Genomic DNA, 12,204 nt, shown 5'->3' on the forward strand with positions numbered 1-12,204 from the left:
GGACAGTCCGAATCTCTGCCCGGGCCGTGAGTCTGAGAGTTATTATTATTATTATTATCATTATTATTATTATTATTATTGTTATCATTATCATTATTATTAAGGGGGGTTGGGGTGGCGCCCCCCGCAGGCAGCCAAGACCACCCCTTTGGGGCTCTGGACAGTATGAGTCCATGCCCGGGCTGTGAGTCTGAGAGTGGTTATTATTATTGTTGTTGTTTGTTGTTGTTGTTATCATCATCATCGTTATTATCATTATTATTATTGCTATTGTCCTAATGATCAGCACATAGCAGGCGCTTCCGAGAAATCAGCATTTATTACTGAAGCGATCGAAGTACAGATGCCAAAAAAAAGGGAAAAAAATCCTAGGAATAATAATGATATTTATTAAGCGCTTACTAGGTGCCGAGCACTGTTCTAAGCGCTGGGGAGTTTGCAAGGTGATCAGGTTGTCCCCCGCGGGGCTCACAGTCTTAATCCCCATCTCACAGATGAGGTCACTGAGGCGCAGAGAAGCCAAGTGACCTGCCCAAGGTCACACAGCTGGCGGCATTTGTGAAGCGCTTACTAGGTGTGAAGCGCTGCGGGGGGGGGAGACAAAGGGATCAGGTTGTCCCCGGTGGGGCCCATTTTCCAGAGGAGGGAACTGAGGCTCAGAGAAGTGACTTGCCCAGGGTCACACAGTGGATGGGTGGCGGCGCTGGGATTAGAACCCATGACCTCTGACTCCCAAACCCAGGCTCTTTCCACTGGGCCACGAAAAACCACTCCCACATGGCCCCCCCCAGCCCCATGTGGGGCAGGGACCGCGTCTGGCCCGTCGGCAGCGTCCAGCACAGCGTGAACACCCATCAAGTAGCCCCCAACCCTCCCGTTCCTCCCCCCTCCCCAGTCCTGGCCGTTCCACCACCCGGTCAACAAGAAGTTCGTCCCCGACTACTACAAGGTGATCGTCAGCCCCATGGACCTGGACAGCGTCCGCAAGGTACGGGGCGGGGGGGGGGGGGGCCGGCGGACACGCGTGTTCACGCGTGTTCACGCGGCGGGGGCTCACGGCCCACGTGTGTCCGCCCCCCCCAGAACATCTCCAAGCACAAGTACCAGAACCGGGAGACTTTCCTGGACGACGTCAACCTGATCCTGGCCAACAGCATCAAGTACAACGGTGCGTGGGAACCCTGGGCGCCCGGCATGTAGTAATAATAATAATAATAATGATAATAATAATAATAATAATAATAACAGCATTTATTAATCGCTTACTACATGCAAAGCACCGTTCTAAGCGCTGGGGCGGTTGTCCCGCGGGGGGCTCCCAGTCTTCATCCCCATCATCATCAATCGTATTTATTGAGCGCTTACTACGTGCAGAGCACTGTACTGAGCGCTTGGGAAGTACAAATTGATACATCCCCATTTTCCAGATGAGGGAACTGAGGCCCAGAGCAGGGAAGTCACTCGCCCAAAGCCACACAGCTGACAGGTGGCGGAGCTGGGATTTGAACCCGTGTCCTCCGCCTCCCGAGCCCGGGCGCTTTCCACTGAGCCACGCTGCTTCTCCAGCAGACTCCGGACTCCCCGAGGGCGGCGCGCTTAGTACAGTGCTCCACAAAGCAGTAGGCTCCAAACTCCTTGAGGGCGGGTGGGCATAAAGAATAATTCTCTTGGACTCTCCCAGGCGTTCAGTACAGCGCCGGGCACGTGGTAAGTTTCGAGCTCCTTAATGGCGGGGATCGTGTCCACCAACTCTGTTGGACTCCCTGAAGCGCTCAGTACAGTGCTCTGCGCACAGTTGGCGCCAAGCTTCCTGAGGGTGGGGGGGTGAAGAGTCAGTCTGTTGGACTCTCCCAAGCGTTCAGTACAGTTCCCTGCGCGCAGTCGGTGCCAAAATCCCTGAGGGTGGGGGGATGAAGAGTCAGCGTATTGGACTCTCCCAAGCGTTCAGTACAGTTCCCTGCGCGCAGTCGGTGCCAAACTCCCTGAGGGTGGGGGGGATGAAGAGCCAGCGTATTGGACTCTCCGAAGCGTTCAGTACAGTTCCCTGCGCACAGTCGGTGCCAAACTCCCTGAGGGTGGGGGGATGAAGAGCCAGCGTATTGGACTCTCCCAAGCGTTCAGTACAGTTCCCTGCGCACAGTCGACGCCAAACTCCCTGAGGGTGGAGGGATGAAGAGCCAGCGTATCGGACTCTCCCAAGCGTTCAGTACAGTTCCCTGCGCACAGTCGACGCCAAACTCCCAGAGGGTGGAGGGATGAAGTCAGTCTATTGGACTCTCCCAAGCGTTCAGTACAGTGCTCTTCACACGTCGGCGCCAAACTCCCTGAGGGTGGGGGGATGAAGAGTCAGCGTATTGGACTCTCCCAAGCGTTCAGTACAGGGCACGAGGTAGGCGGCCGGCATTCCGGGTGTCCTTTGCCCCCGGGGGCTTGTGAGGCCAGGAGAAGCAGGGTGGCCTAGTAAGTAGAGCCCGGGCCCCGGAGTCGGAAGGCCGTGGGTCGTCATCCCGGCTGGGTGACCTTGGTTGAGTCATTTCATCATCATCGTCAATCATCAATCGTATTTATTGAGTGCCGACTGTGTGCAGAGCACTGTACTAAGCGCTTGGGAAGTACAAGTTGGCAACATATAGAGACAGTCCCTGCCCAACAGTGGGCTCACAGTCTAACCGTGGGTTCACTTCCCTGGGCCTCAGTTCCCTCATCTGGAAAATGGGGATTGAGACTGGGAACCCCACGTGGGACGGGGGCTGGGTCCAATGTCCAGCCCAGCATTTAGCACAGCACCTGGCACATAGTAAGTGCTTAACAAATGCCATCATTGTTGTTATTATTATTATTATTAATTCATTCAATCGTATTTATTGAGCGCTTACTGTGTGTGCAGAGCACTGTACTAAGTGCTTGGGAAGTACAATTATTATCATTATTATTATTACAGTGCCAGGCACATAAGTGCTAAATAAATGCCATTTTAAAAAAACAAGGCACACTTCCATCGCATCAGTAGTAAATGCTGATTCCTTGGAAGCGCTTGCTATGTGCTGATCAATAGGATAATACTAATATTAATAATAATAATAATGACGATGGTATTTGTTATCTGGAAAATGGGGATTAAGACTGGGAGCCCCCCGTGGGACAACCTGATCACCCTGTATCCTCCCCAGCGCTTAGAACAGTGCTTTGCACATAGTAAGCGCTTAACAAATGCCTATTATTATTATTATTATTATTATTATTATTATTATTATTATTATGCACTTTGTGCCAGGCACTGCACTAAGCGCTGCGGTGGACACCAGCAGATTGAGATGGACACAGTCTTTGTCCCACGTAGGTCCCCGTTTGACACAGGAGGGAACTGAGGCCTAGAAAAGTGAAATGACTGGCCCAAGGTCACTCAGCCGACAAGGGGCAGAGCCGGGATTAGAACCCAGGTCCTTCTGACTAGGCCAGGGTGGAGACAGAACCTGGGTCGGGTCGAACCCAATCCCGGGGCCTCAGGGGACACCCCCCCCCCCCCCCCCCCAACACCCAGCCTCCGAGGGAGGGAGCCCATTTTCCCGGGAGGCCCAGAGAGGTTGCGCGGCGTCCCTGGGGTGGCACAGCAGACGGGTCGGCCCGCAGGTCCGGACAGCCAGTACACCAAGACGGCCCAGGAGATCGTGAACACGTGTTACCAGACGCTGGCCGAGGTGAGCGGGGGGTCCGAGGTGAGCGGGGGGTCCGGGGGGGATCGTTGGTCCGGCGGTGCTTACTGAGCGCTGATGGCGTGCGGAGCGCGGGGGAGAGCAGAGCGCAATAAAGAGAGGCGCTCAATCATCATCAATCATATTTATTGAGCGCTTACTGTGTGCAGAGCACTGTACTAAGCGCTTGGGAAGTACAGGTTGGCAACATATAGAGACAGTCCCTACCCAACAGTGGGCTCGCAGTCTAAAAATGGCCCCCGTCCGTCCGTCTCCCAGTACGACGAGCACCTAACGCAGCTCGAGAGGGACATCTGTACGGCCAAGGAAGCCGCCCTGGAGGAGGCGGACCTGGAGAGCCTCGACCCCATGACGCCCGGGCCCTACACCCCCCAGGTGGGTCTGCCGACCGCCCGCGCGGCCCGTCCGTCTGGCCTCTGCCCCTCGGGCATGGGGCCGTCCACCGTCCTGTCCCCCATCGGCCTGGCGCGTGTCCGCTGCCCCGTCCCTTGGCCCTCAGGAGTGGACTTGAGACCTGTGCCTCACCCTCCGGGCGGGGGTCTGTCCACCGCCCCTCGGGCACGGGCATGCCCCCCTGTCCTCCGTGTGCCCAGCAAGATTCTGCTGCCCCATCCCTTGGGTGGACTTCCAGACTTGTCTTCTGCCCCTCGGGCGGGCCTGACCACCCATCCTGTCCCCCGTCGGCCTGGCGAGTGTCCGCTGCCCCGTCCCTTGGCCCTCAGGAGTGGACTTGAGACCTGTGCCTTGCCCTCTGGGCATGGGTCTGTCCAGTGCCCCTCAGGCACGGGCATGCCCACCTGTCCTCCGTGTGCCCAGTAAGATTCTGCCGCCCCATCCCTCAGGGCTGGGCTTCCAGACTTGTCTTCTGCCCCTCGAGCGGGCCTGACCACCCATCCTGTCCCCCGTCGGCCTGGCGAGTGTCCGCTGCCCCGTCCCTTGGCCCTCACGAGTGGACTTGAGACCTGCGCCTCGCCCTCTGGGCGGGGGTCTGTCCACCACCCCTCAGGCACGGGCATGCCCACCTGTCCTCCGTCTGCTTGGCGAGGTTCTGCCACCCCGTCTCTTGCCCCTCAGGGGTGGATTTCCAGGCCTGTCTTCTGCCCCTCGGGCGGGCCTGACCACCCTGCCCTGCCCCTCGGGCGGGCCTGACCACCCCGCCCTGCCCCTCGGGCATGGGGCCGTCCACCATCCTGTCCCCCATCGGCCTGGCGAGTGTCCTCTGCCCGTCCCTTGGCCCTCAGGAGTGGATTGAGACCTGTGCCTTGCCCTCTGGGCGGGGGTCTGTCCACCTCCCCTCGGGCACGTGCATGCCCACTTGTCCTCCGTGTGCCCAGTAAGATTCTGCCGCCCCATCCCTCAGGGCTGGGCTTCCAGACTTGTCTTCTGCCCCTCGAGCGGGCCTGACCACCCATCCTGTCCCCCGTCGGCCTGGCGAGTGTCCGCTGCCCCGTCCCTTGGCCCTCAGGAGTGGACTTGAGACCTGTGCCTTGCCCTCTGGGCGGGGGTCTGTCCATCGCCCCTCAGGCACGGGCATGCCCACCTGTCCTCTGTCTGCTTGGCGAGGTTCTGCCACCCCGTCTCTTGCCCCTCAGGGGTGGATTTCCAGGCCTGTCTTCTGCCCCTCGGGCGGGCCTGACCACCCTGCCCTGCCCCTCGGGCGGGCCTGACCACCCCGCCCTGCCCCTCGGGCATGGGGCCGTCCACCATCCTGTCCCCCATCGGCCTGGCGAGTGTCCTCTGCCCCGTCCCTTGGCCCTCAGGAGTGAACTTGAGACCTGTGCCTTGCCCTCCGGGTGGGGGTCTGTCCACCTCCCCTCGGGCACGGGCATGCCCACTTGTCCTCCGCGTGCCCAGCAAGATTCTGCCGCCCCATCCCTCAGGGTTGGACTTCCAGACTTGTCTTCTGCCCCTCGGGCGGGCCTGACCACCCATCCTGTCCCCCTTCGGCCTGGCGAGCGTCCGCTGCCCCGTCCCTTGGCCCTCAGGAGTGGCCTTGAGACCTGTGCCTCGCCCTCTGGGCGGGGGACTGTCCACCGCCCCTCGGGCATGGGCATGCCCACCCGTCCTCCCTCTCTTGCCCCTCGGGTGGACTTCCAAACCTGGGCATTTACCCCGCCCCTCGCGGCTTGGGCCCGCTGGCCGGTCCGTGCCCGCCGACCCGGTTTGCCCCCCCCCACCCCACAGCCTCCGGACCTGTACGACAACAACACGTCCCTCAGCGTGTCCCGGGACGCCTCGGTGTACCAGGACGAGAGCAACCTGTCGGCGTTGGACACGCCAACCACCACCCCGGAGAAGCGGGGGGCCCAGGTGAGCCGCCCCGTGCCCGCCCCGGCAGCGGAGCCGGAGGGGACCCAGTCAGGGCCGGGCGAGGGGGGCGAGGGGGCCGGCTCCCGACTGACCGGGGCGGCTCCGTCCCCTTCCCGGTGTCCGCCTTTCTCTTCCCCGTTCAGATGCGCCGGGGCCAGGGCAGGCTGGGCCAGGAGGACTCTGATGTAGATATTGAAGGGTTTGGTGAGGAGGAGGAGGAGGAGGATGAGGAGGAGGAGGAGGAGGATGGGAAACCTAAGACTCCGGCCCCAGTGAGTATATAGTGACCCAGAGCGTCCGTTCCCCGGGGGCAGACAGGGCCCGGGTGATGCCAGGGGCGTCCAGCGCGGAGCCCCCGACCCCATCCGTCCGTCCGGCCTAGGAGGCGGAGGACGGCGACGACCTGGGAGAGGAAGAGGAGGGGGCGGCCCGGAGGCCGCAGGCCAGCGTCCTTTACGAGGACCTGCTCATGTCCGACGGGGAGGACGACGACGCCGCCGGGAGCGACGAGGAGGGGGACAATCCCTTCTCCTGTGAGTCACGTCCCGCGGCGGGGCGGGAATCGGTCCGGATCCGGGGGCGGTCACGAGGGCGGGCACGCGGGGACTCCGGGGGTGGGCCCCCATCCTCCCGGCGCCCCCCGACCCGTCCGTCGTGCCCCCCGCCAGCCATCCAGCTGAGCGAGAGCGGCAGCGACTCGGACGTGGAGGGCGGCGGCGGCGGCGGGCGGGCCAAACAGCCCCGCGGGCTGCTGCAGGATGGCACGCGGCTCGGCCTGGGCCTGGACGCCGAGGACACCATGCTGGCCTACGGAGGGGAGCCCGCCGGGCCCCCCCACGCCGCGGAGGACAGCAACATCAGGTGCCACCCGCCGCGGGCGCGACCCCCGACCCCCGGCCGAGAGCCCGGGAGGGGGCACGGTGCCCGGCCTAGAGAAGCAGCGTGGCACGGTTGAGCCCACTGTTGGGTGGGGACCGTCTCCGTATGCTGCCAACTTGTCCTTCCCAAGCGCTCAGTCCAGTGCTCTGCACACAGTAAGCGCTCAATAAATACGATTGAATGAATGAACGAGGGCCCGGGAGGACCCGGGTTCCGATTCCGGCCCCGCCACCCGCGGACCGGTCCCTTGGCCTCTCCGTGGCCTCAGTTTCTCCGGCTATAGAAACGGGGATGGAGACCGGGAACCCCACGTGGGTGGGGCAGGGGGAGCCGATCCGGCCCGTTCATTCATTCATTCATTCGATCGTATTTATTGAGCGCTTAGTGTGTGCAGAGCACTGGACTACGCGCTTGGGAGTACAAGTCGGCAACATGATGATAGTAATAATAATGGCATTTATTATTATTTATTACTATTTATTATTTATTTATTATTAGTATGGCCCATTCATTCATTCAATGACATTTATTGAGTGCTTACTGTGTGCAGAGCACTGGACCAAGCGTTTGGGAGTACAAGTCGGCAACATGATGATAGTAATAATAATGGCATTTTTCATTATTTATTACTATTTATTATTTATTTATTATTATTATGGCCCATTCATTCATTCAATCACATTTATTGCACGCTTACTGTGTGCAGAGCACTGGACTAAGCGTTTGGGAGTACAAGTCGGCAACATGATGATAGTAATAATAATGGCATTTTTCATTATTTATTACTATTTATTATTTATTTATTATTATTATGGCCCATTCATTCATTCAATCACATTTATTGCACGCTTACTGTGTGCAGAGCACTGGACCAAGCGTTTGGGAGTACAAGTCGGCAACATGATGATAGTAATAATAATAATAATGATGGCATTTTGGTACTATAATTTATTATTTACTTATTGTTTTTATTATGGCCCATTCATTCAATCATATGTATTGAGCGCTTACTGTGTGCAGAGCACTGGACTAAGCGCTTGGGAGTACAAGTCGGCAACATGATAGTAGTAATAATAATGACATTTATTATTATTTATTATTATTTACTATTTATATATTATTATTATTATTTTGGCCCGTTTATTCATTCATTCAGTCGTATTTATTGAGCACTTACTGTGTGCAGAGCAGCGTACTAAGCGCTTGGGAGTACAAGCTGGCAACATGATGATAATGATGATGGCATTTATTATAATTTATTATAATTTATTATTTATTTATGTATTTCTTATTTCTTATTATTATGGCCCATTCATTCATTCAATCATATTTATTGAGCGCTTACTGTGTGCAGAGCACTGGACTAAGCGCTTGGGAGTACAAGTCGGCAACATGATGATGACAATAATGACATTTATTATTATTTATTATTATTTACTATTTATTATTATTATTACGACCCGTTCATTCATTCATTCGATCGTATTTATTGTGCGCTTACTGTGTGCAGAGCAGTGTACTAAGGGCTTGGGAGTACAAGTCAGCAACATGATGATGATGATGATGGCATTTATTATTATTTATTATTTATTTATGTATTTCTTATTTATTATTACTATTATTATGGTCCGTTCATTCATTCAATCGTATTTATTGAGTGCTTACTGTGTGCAGAGCACTGTACTAAGCGCTTGGGAGTACGTCGGCAACATCATCATTATCAATCGTGGTTATTGAGCGCTTACTATGTGCAGAGCACTGGACTAAGCGCTTGGGAAGTACAAGTTGGCAACATATAGAGATGGTCCCTACCCAACAGTGGGCTCACAGTCCCATGATGATGATGTGGGAGTACATCGCCAACATGATGATGATAATAATAATGGCATTTATTATTATTTATTATTTATTTATTGTTTATGTGTTTATTATTATTATGGCCCGTTCATTCAGTCGTATTTATTGACCACTTCCTGTGTGCAGAGCACTGTACTAAGCGCTTGGGAGTACAAGTTGGCAACATGATAATAATAGTAATAATAATAATGACATTTATTATAATTATTTATTTATTTATTTATTATTATTATGGCCCGTTCATTCATTCAGTCGTAGTTATTGAGCGCTTAGGGCGCCTGGCACGTAGTAAGCGCTTCACAAATGCCACAACCAATTATCATTCGAGATTGTTAATGTTTTGTTTTGTTCTCCGTCTCCCCCTTCCAGACTGTGAGCCCACTGTTGGGTAGGGACCACCCCTGTATGTTGCCGACTTGGACTTCCCAAGCGCTTAGTACAGTGCTCCGCACACAGTAAGCGCTCAATAAATACGATTGAATGAATGAATGAAGATGGAGTGGATAGGGCCAGATCTCGGGGGCGAGGCTGTCTTCAGACCGTTCGCCTCCGGTTCGGGGCAGTTGGGGATTTGGTGGGCTGTGGCGCTTAGTACAGTGCCCGGCCCGCAGTAAGCAGCGTGGCTCAACGGAAAGAGCCCGGGCTTCGGAGTCAAAGGTCATGGGTTCGAATCCCCCCTCCACCGCGTGTCAGCTGTGTGACCTCGGGCAAGTCACTTAACTTCTCTCATCTGTCAGTCAGTATCAATCAATCGTATTTATCGAGCGCTTACTGTGTGCAGAGCACTGTACTAAGCGCTTGGGAAGTACAAGATGATGTCAAATGGGGGTGAAGACTGTGAGCCCCCCGTGGGACAACCTGATCACTTTGTATCCCCCCCAGTGCTTAGAATGGTGCTTTGCACATAGTAAGCGCTTAACAAATGCCGTCATTATTATTATTATTATTGTTATTATAAGCGCTCAAGACGACAGTTATCCGGGGCCCCCCAGGAGAGGGTGGAGAGGGCCCGAGCACGGAGGGCCTGACGGCCTCTGCCCCCCTCAGCTACGGGAGCTCTGACAAATGCTGTCATTATTATTATTATTATTATTATTATTATTATTATTATTATTATTATTATTATTATTCTAAGCGCTCAAGACGACAGTTGTCCAGGGCCCCCCGGGAGAGGATGGAGAGGGCCTGAGCACGGAGGGCCTGACGGCCTCTGTCCCCCTCAGCTACGGGAGCTCCGACAAATGCTGTCATTATTATTATTATTATTATTATTATTATTATTATTATTATTCTAAGCGCTCAAGACGACAGTTATCCGGGGCCCCCTGGGAGAGGGTGGAGAGGGCCCGAGCACGGAGGGCCTGACGGCCTCTGCCCCCCTCAGCTACGGGAGCTCTGACAAATGCTGTCATTATTATTATTATTATTATTATTATTATTATTATTGTTATTATTTTATTATTGTTATTATTGTTATTATTATTATTATTATTATTCTAAGCGCTCAAGACGACAGTTATCCGGGGCCCCCCGGGAGAGGGTGGAGAGGGCCCGAGCACGGAGGGCCTGACGGCCTCTGCCCCCCTCAGCTACGGGAGCTCTGACAAATGCTGTCATTATTATTATTATTATTATTATTTTATTATTATTTTATTATTATTATTTTATTTTTATCATTATTATTATTATTATTCTAAGCGCTCAAGATGACAGTTATCCAGGGCCCCCCGGGAGAGGGTGGAGAGGGCCCGAGCACGGAGGGCCTGACGGCCTCTGCCCCCCTCAGCTACGGGAGCTCCGACAAATGCTGTCGTTATTATTATTATTATTATTATTATTATTATTATTATTATTTTATTATTATTATTTTATTATTATTATTATAAGCGCTCAAGACAACAGTTATCCGGGGCCCCCTGGGAGAGGGTGGAGAGGGCCCGAGCACGGAGGGCCTGACGGCCTCTGCCCCCCTCAGCTACGGGAGCTCCGACAAATGCTGTCATTATTATTATTATTATTATTATTATTATTATTATCATTATCATTATCATTATTATTATAAGCGCTCAAGACGACAGTTATCCGGGGCCCCCCGGGAGAGGGTGGAGAGGGCCCGAGCACGGAGGGCCTGACGGCCTCTGCCCCCCTCAGCTACGGGAGCTCTGACAAATGCTGTCATTATTATTATTATTATTATTATTATCATTATTATTATTATTATAAGCGCTCAAGACGACAGTTATCCAGGGCCCCCCGGGAGAGGGTAGAGAGGGCCCGAGCCCGGAGGGCCTGACGGCCTCTGCCCCCCTCAGCTACGGGAGCTCCGACAAATGCCGTCGTTATTATTATTATTATTATTATTATTATTATTATTATTATTATCATCATTATTATTATCATCATTATTATTATTGTATTATTTTATTATTATTATTATTATAAGCGCTCAAGACGACAGTTATCCGGGGCCCCCCGGGAGAGGGTGGAGAGGGCCCGAGCACGGAGGGCCTGACGGCCTCTGCCCCCCTCAGCTACGGGAGCTCCGACAAATGCTGTCATTATTATTATATTATTATTATTATTATTATTATTATTATATTATTATTATTTTATCATTTTATTATTATTATTATATTATTATTATTATTATAAGCGCTTAAGACAACAGTTATCCGGGGCCCCCCGGGAGAGGGTGGAGAGGGCCCGAGCCCGGAGGGCCTGACGGCCTCTGCCCCCCTCAGCTACGGGAGCTCCGAGGAGCCGGATCCCAAGTCGGGCACGCGAGACACGAGCTACAGCAGCGCGGGCGGCTACGACGTGTCCGAGGAGGAGGAGGAGGAGGAGGAAGAAGAGGAGGAGGAGGAAGAGCAGCCCTGCGGGCCCAGCGTGCTGAGCCGGGTGGCCCTGTCGGAGGACGAGGAGGACAGCGAGGATTTCCGCTCCATGGCCGGGGAGAGCGAGCTGGACTCGGACGAGTAGAGCGGACCGGAGCCGGGGGGTGTCTATCAAATCCCCCCCGCGCCCCTCGGGATTCGCCGGGAAGAAGACGTCCGGAGCCGGTGAATAAACGGCCGTTTTTCCAGGAGCCGGGCGGGCCGGGGATTTTTCCGGGGCGGAAGAGGAGGGGAGTTTTCGGGCTGCCCCCCCTCCCCAGCTGCTACCAATCTATCGACCCCTGGCACTTAGTACAGAGCTCTGCACACAGTAAGCGCTCGCTACATTTTTTTTATAATAATAATAACAATAATGATGGCATTTGTTAAGCGCTTACTACGTGCAAAGCGCTGTTCTAAGCGCTGGGGAGGTTACAAGGTGATCAGGTTGTCCCCCGTGGGGTTCACAGTCTTCATCCCCGTTTGACAGATGAGGGGACTGAGGCACAGAGAAGGGAAGTGACTTGCCCACAGTCACACAGCTGACGTGGCAGGATGGGGATTCGAACCCG

The 12,204-nt window shown here is 54.3% G+C and overlaps 1 protein-coding gene across 3 annotated transcripts in view; it reads left to right on the plus strand.

The window, feature by feature from the left end:
• The window catches only part of TAF1 (TATA-box binding protein associated factor 1), a 70,984-nt gene extending 59,169 nt beyond the window's left edge, over positions 1–11,815 (plus strand). For 2 of the 3 annotated variants that reach the window (XM_038747862.1, XM_038747863.1), the window contains exons 30-37: positions 896–988; positions 1,084–1,168; positions 3,631–3,698; positions 3,972–4,088; positions 5,898–6,023; positions 6,406–6,556; positions 6,692–6,884; positions 11,501–11,815. In XM_038747862.1, the coding sequence (XP_038603790.1) occupies positions 896–988; positions 1,084–1,168; positions 3,631–3,698; positions 3,972–4,088; positions 5,898–6,023; positions 6,406–6,556; positions 6,692–6,884; positions 11,501–11,738 (1,071 nt within the window). In that variant the 3' untranslated portion in view covers positions 11,739–11,815. Of the gene's footprint in view, positions 1–895; positions 989–1,083; positions 1,169–3,630; positions 3,699–3,971; positions 4,089–5,897; positions 6,024–6,166; positions 6,296–6,405; positions 6,557–6,691; positions 6,885–11,500 lie in introns of all 3 variants that reach the window. The other variant, XM_038747864.1, reaches the window with a different exon arrangement.
• Positions 11,816–12,204: the final 389 nt, after the last annotated feature.

The sequence above is a fragment of the Tachyglossus aculeatus genome, chromosome 6 (genome assembly GCF_015852505.1).
Source record: "Tachyglossus aculeatus isolate mTacAcu1 chromosome 6, mTacAcu1.pri, whole genome shotgun sequence".
NCBI lineage: Eukaryota > Metazoa > Chordata > Mammalia > Monotremata > Tachyglossidae > Tachyglossus > Tachyglossus aculeatus.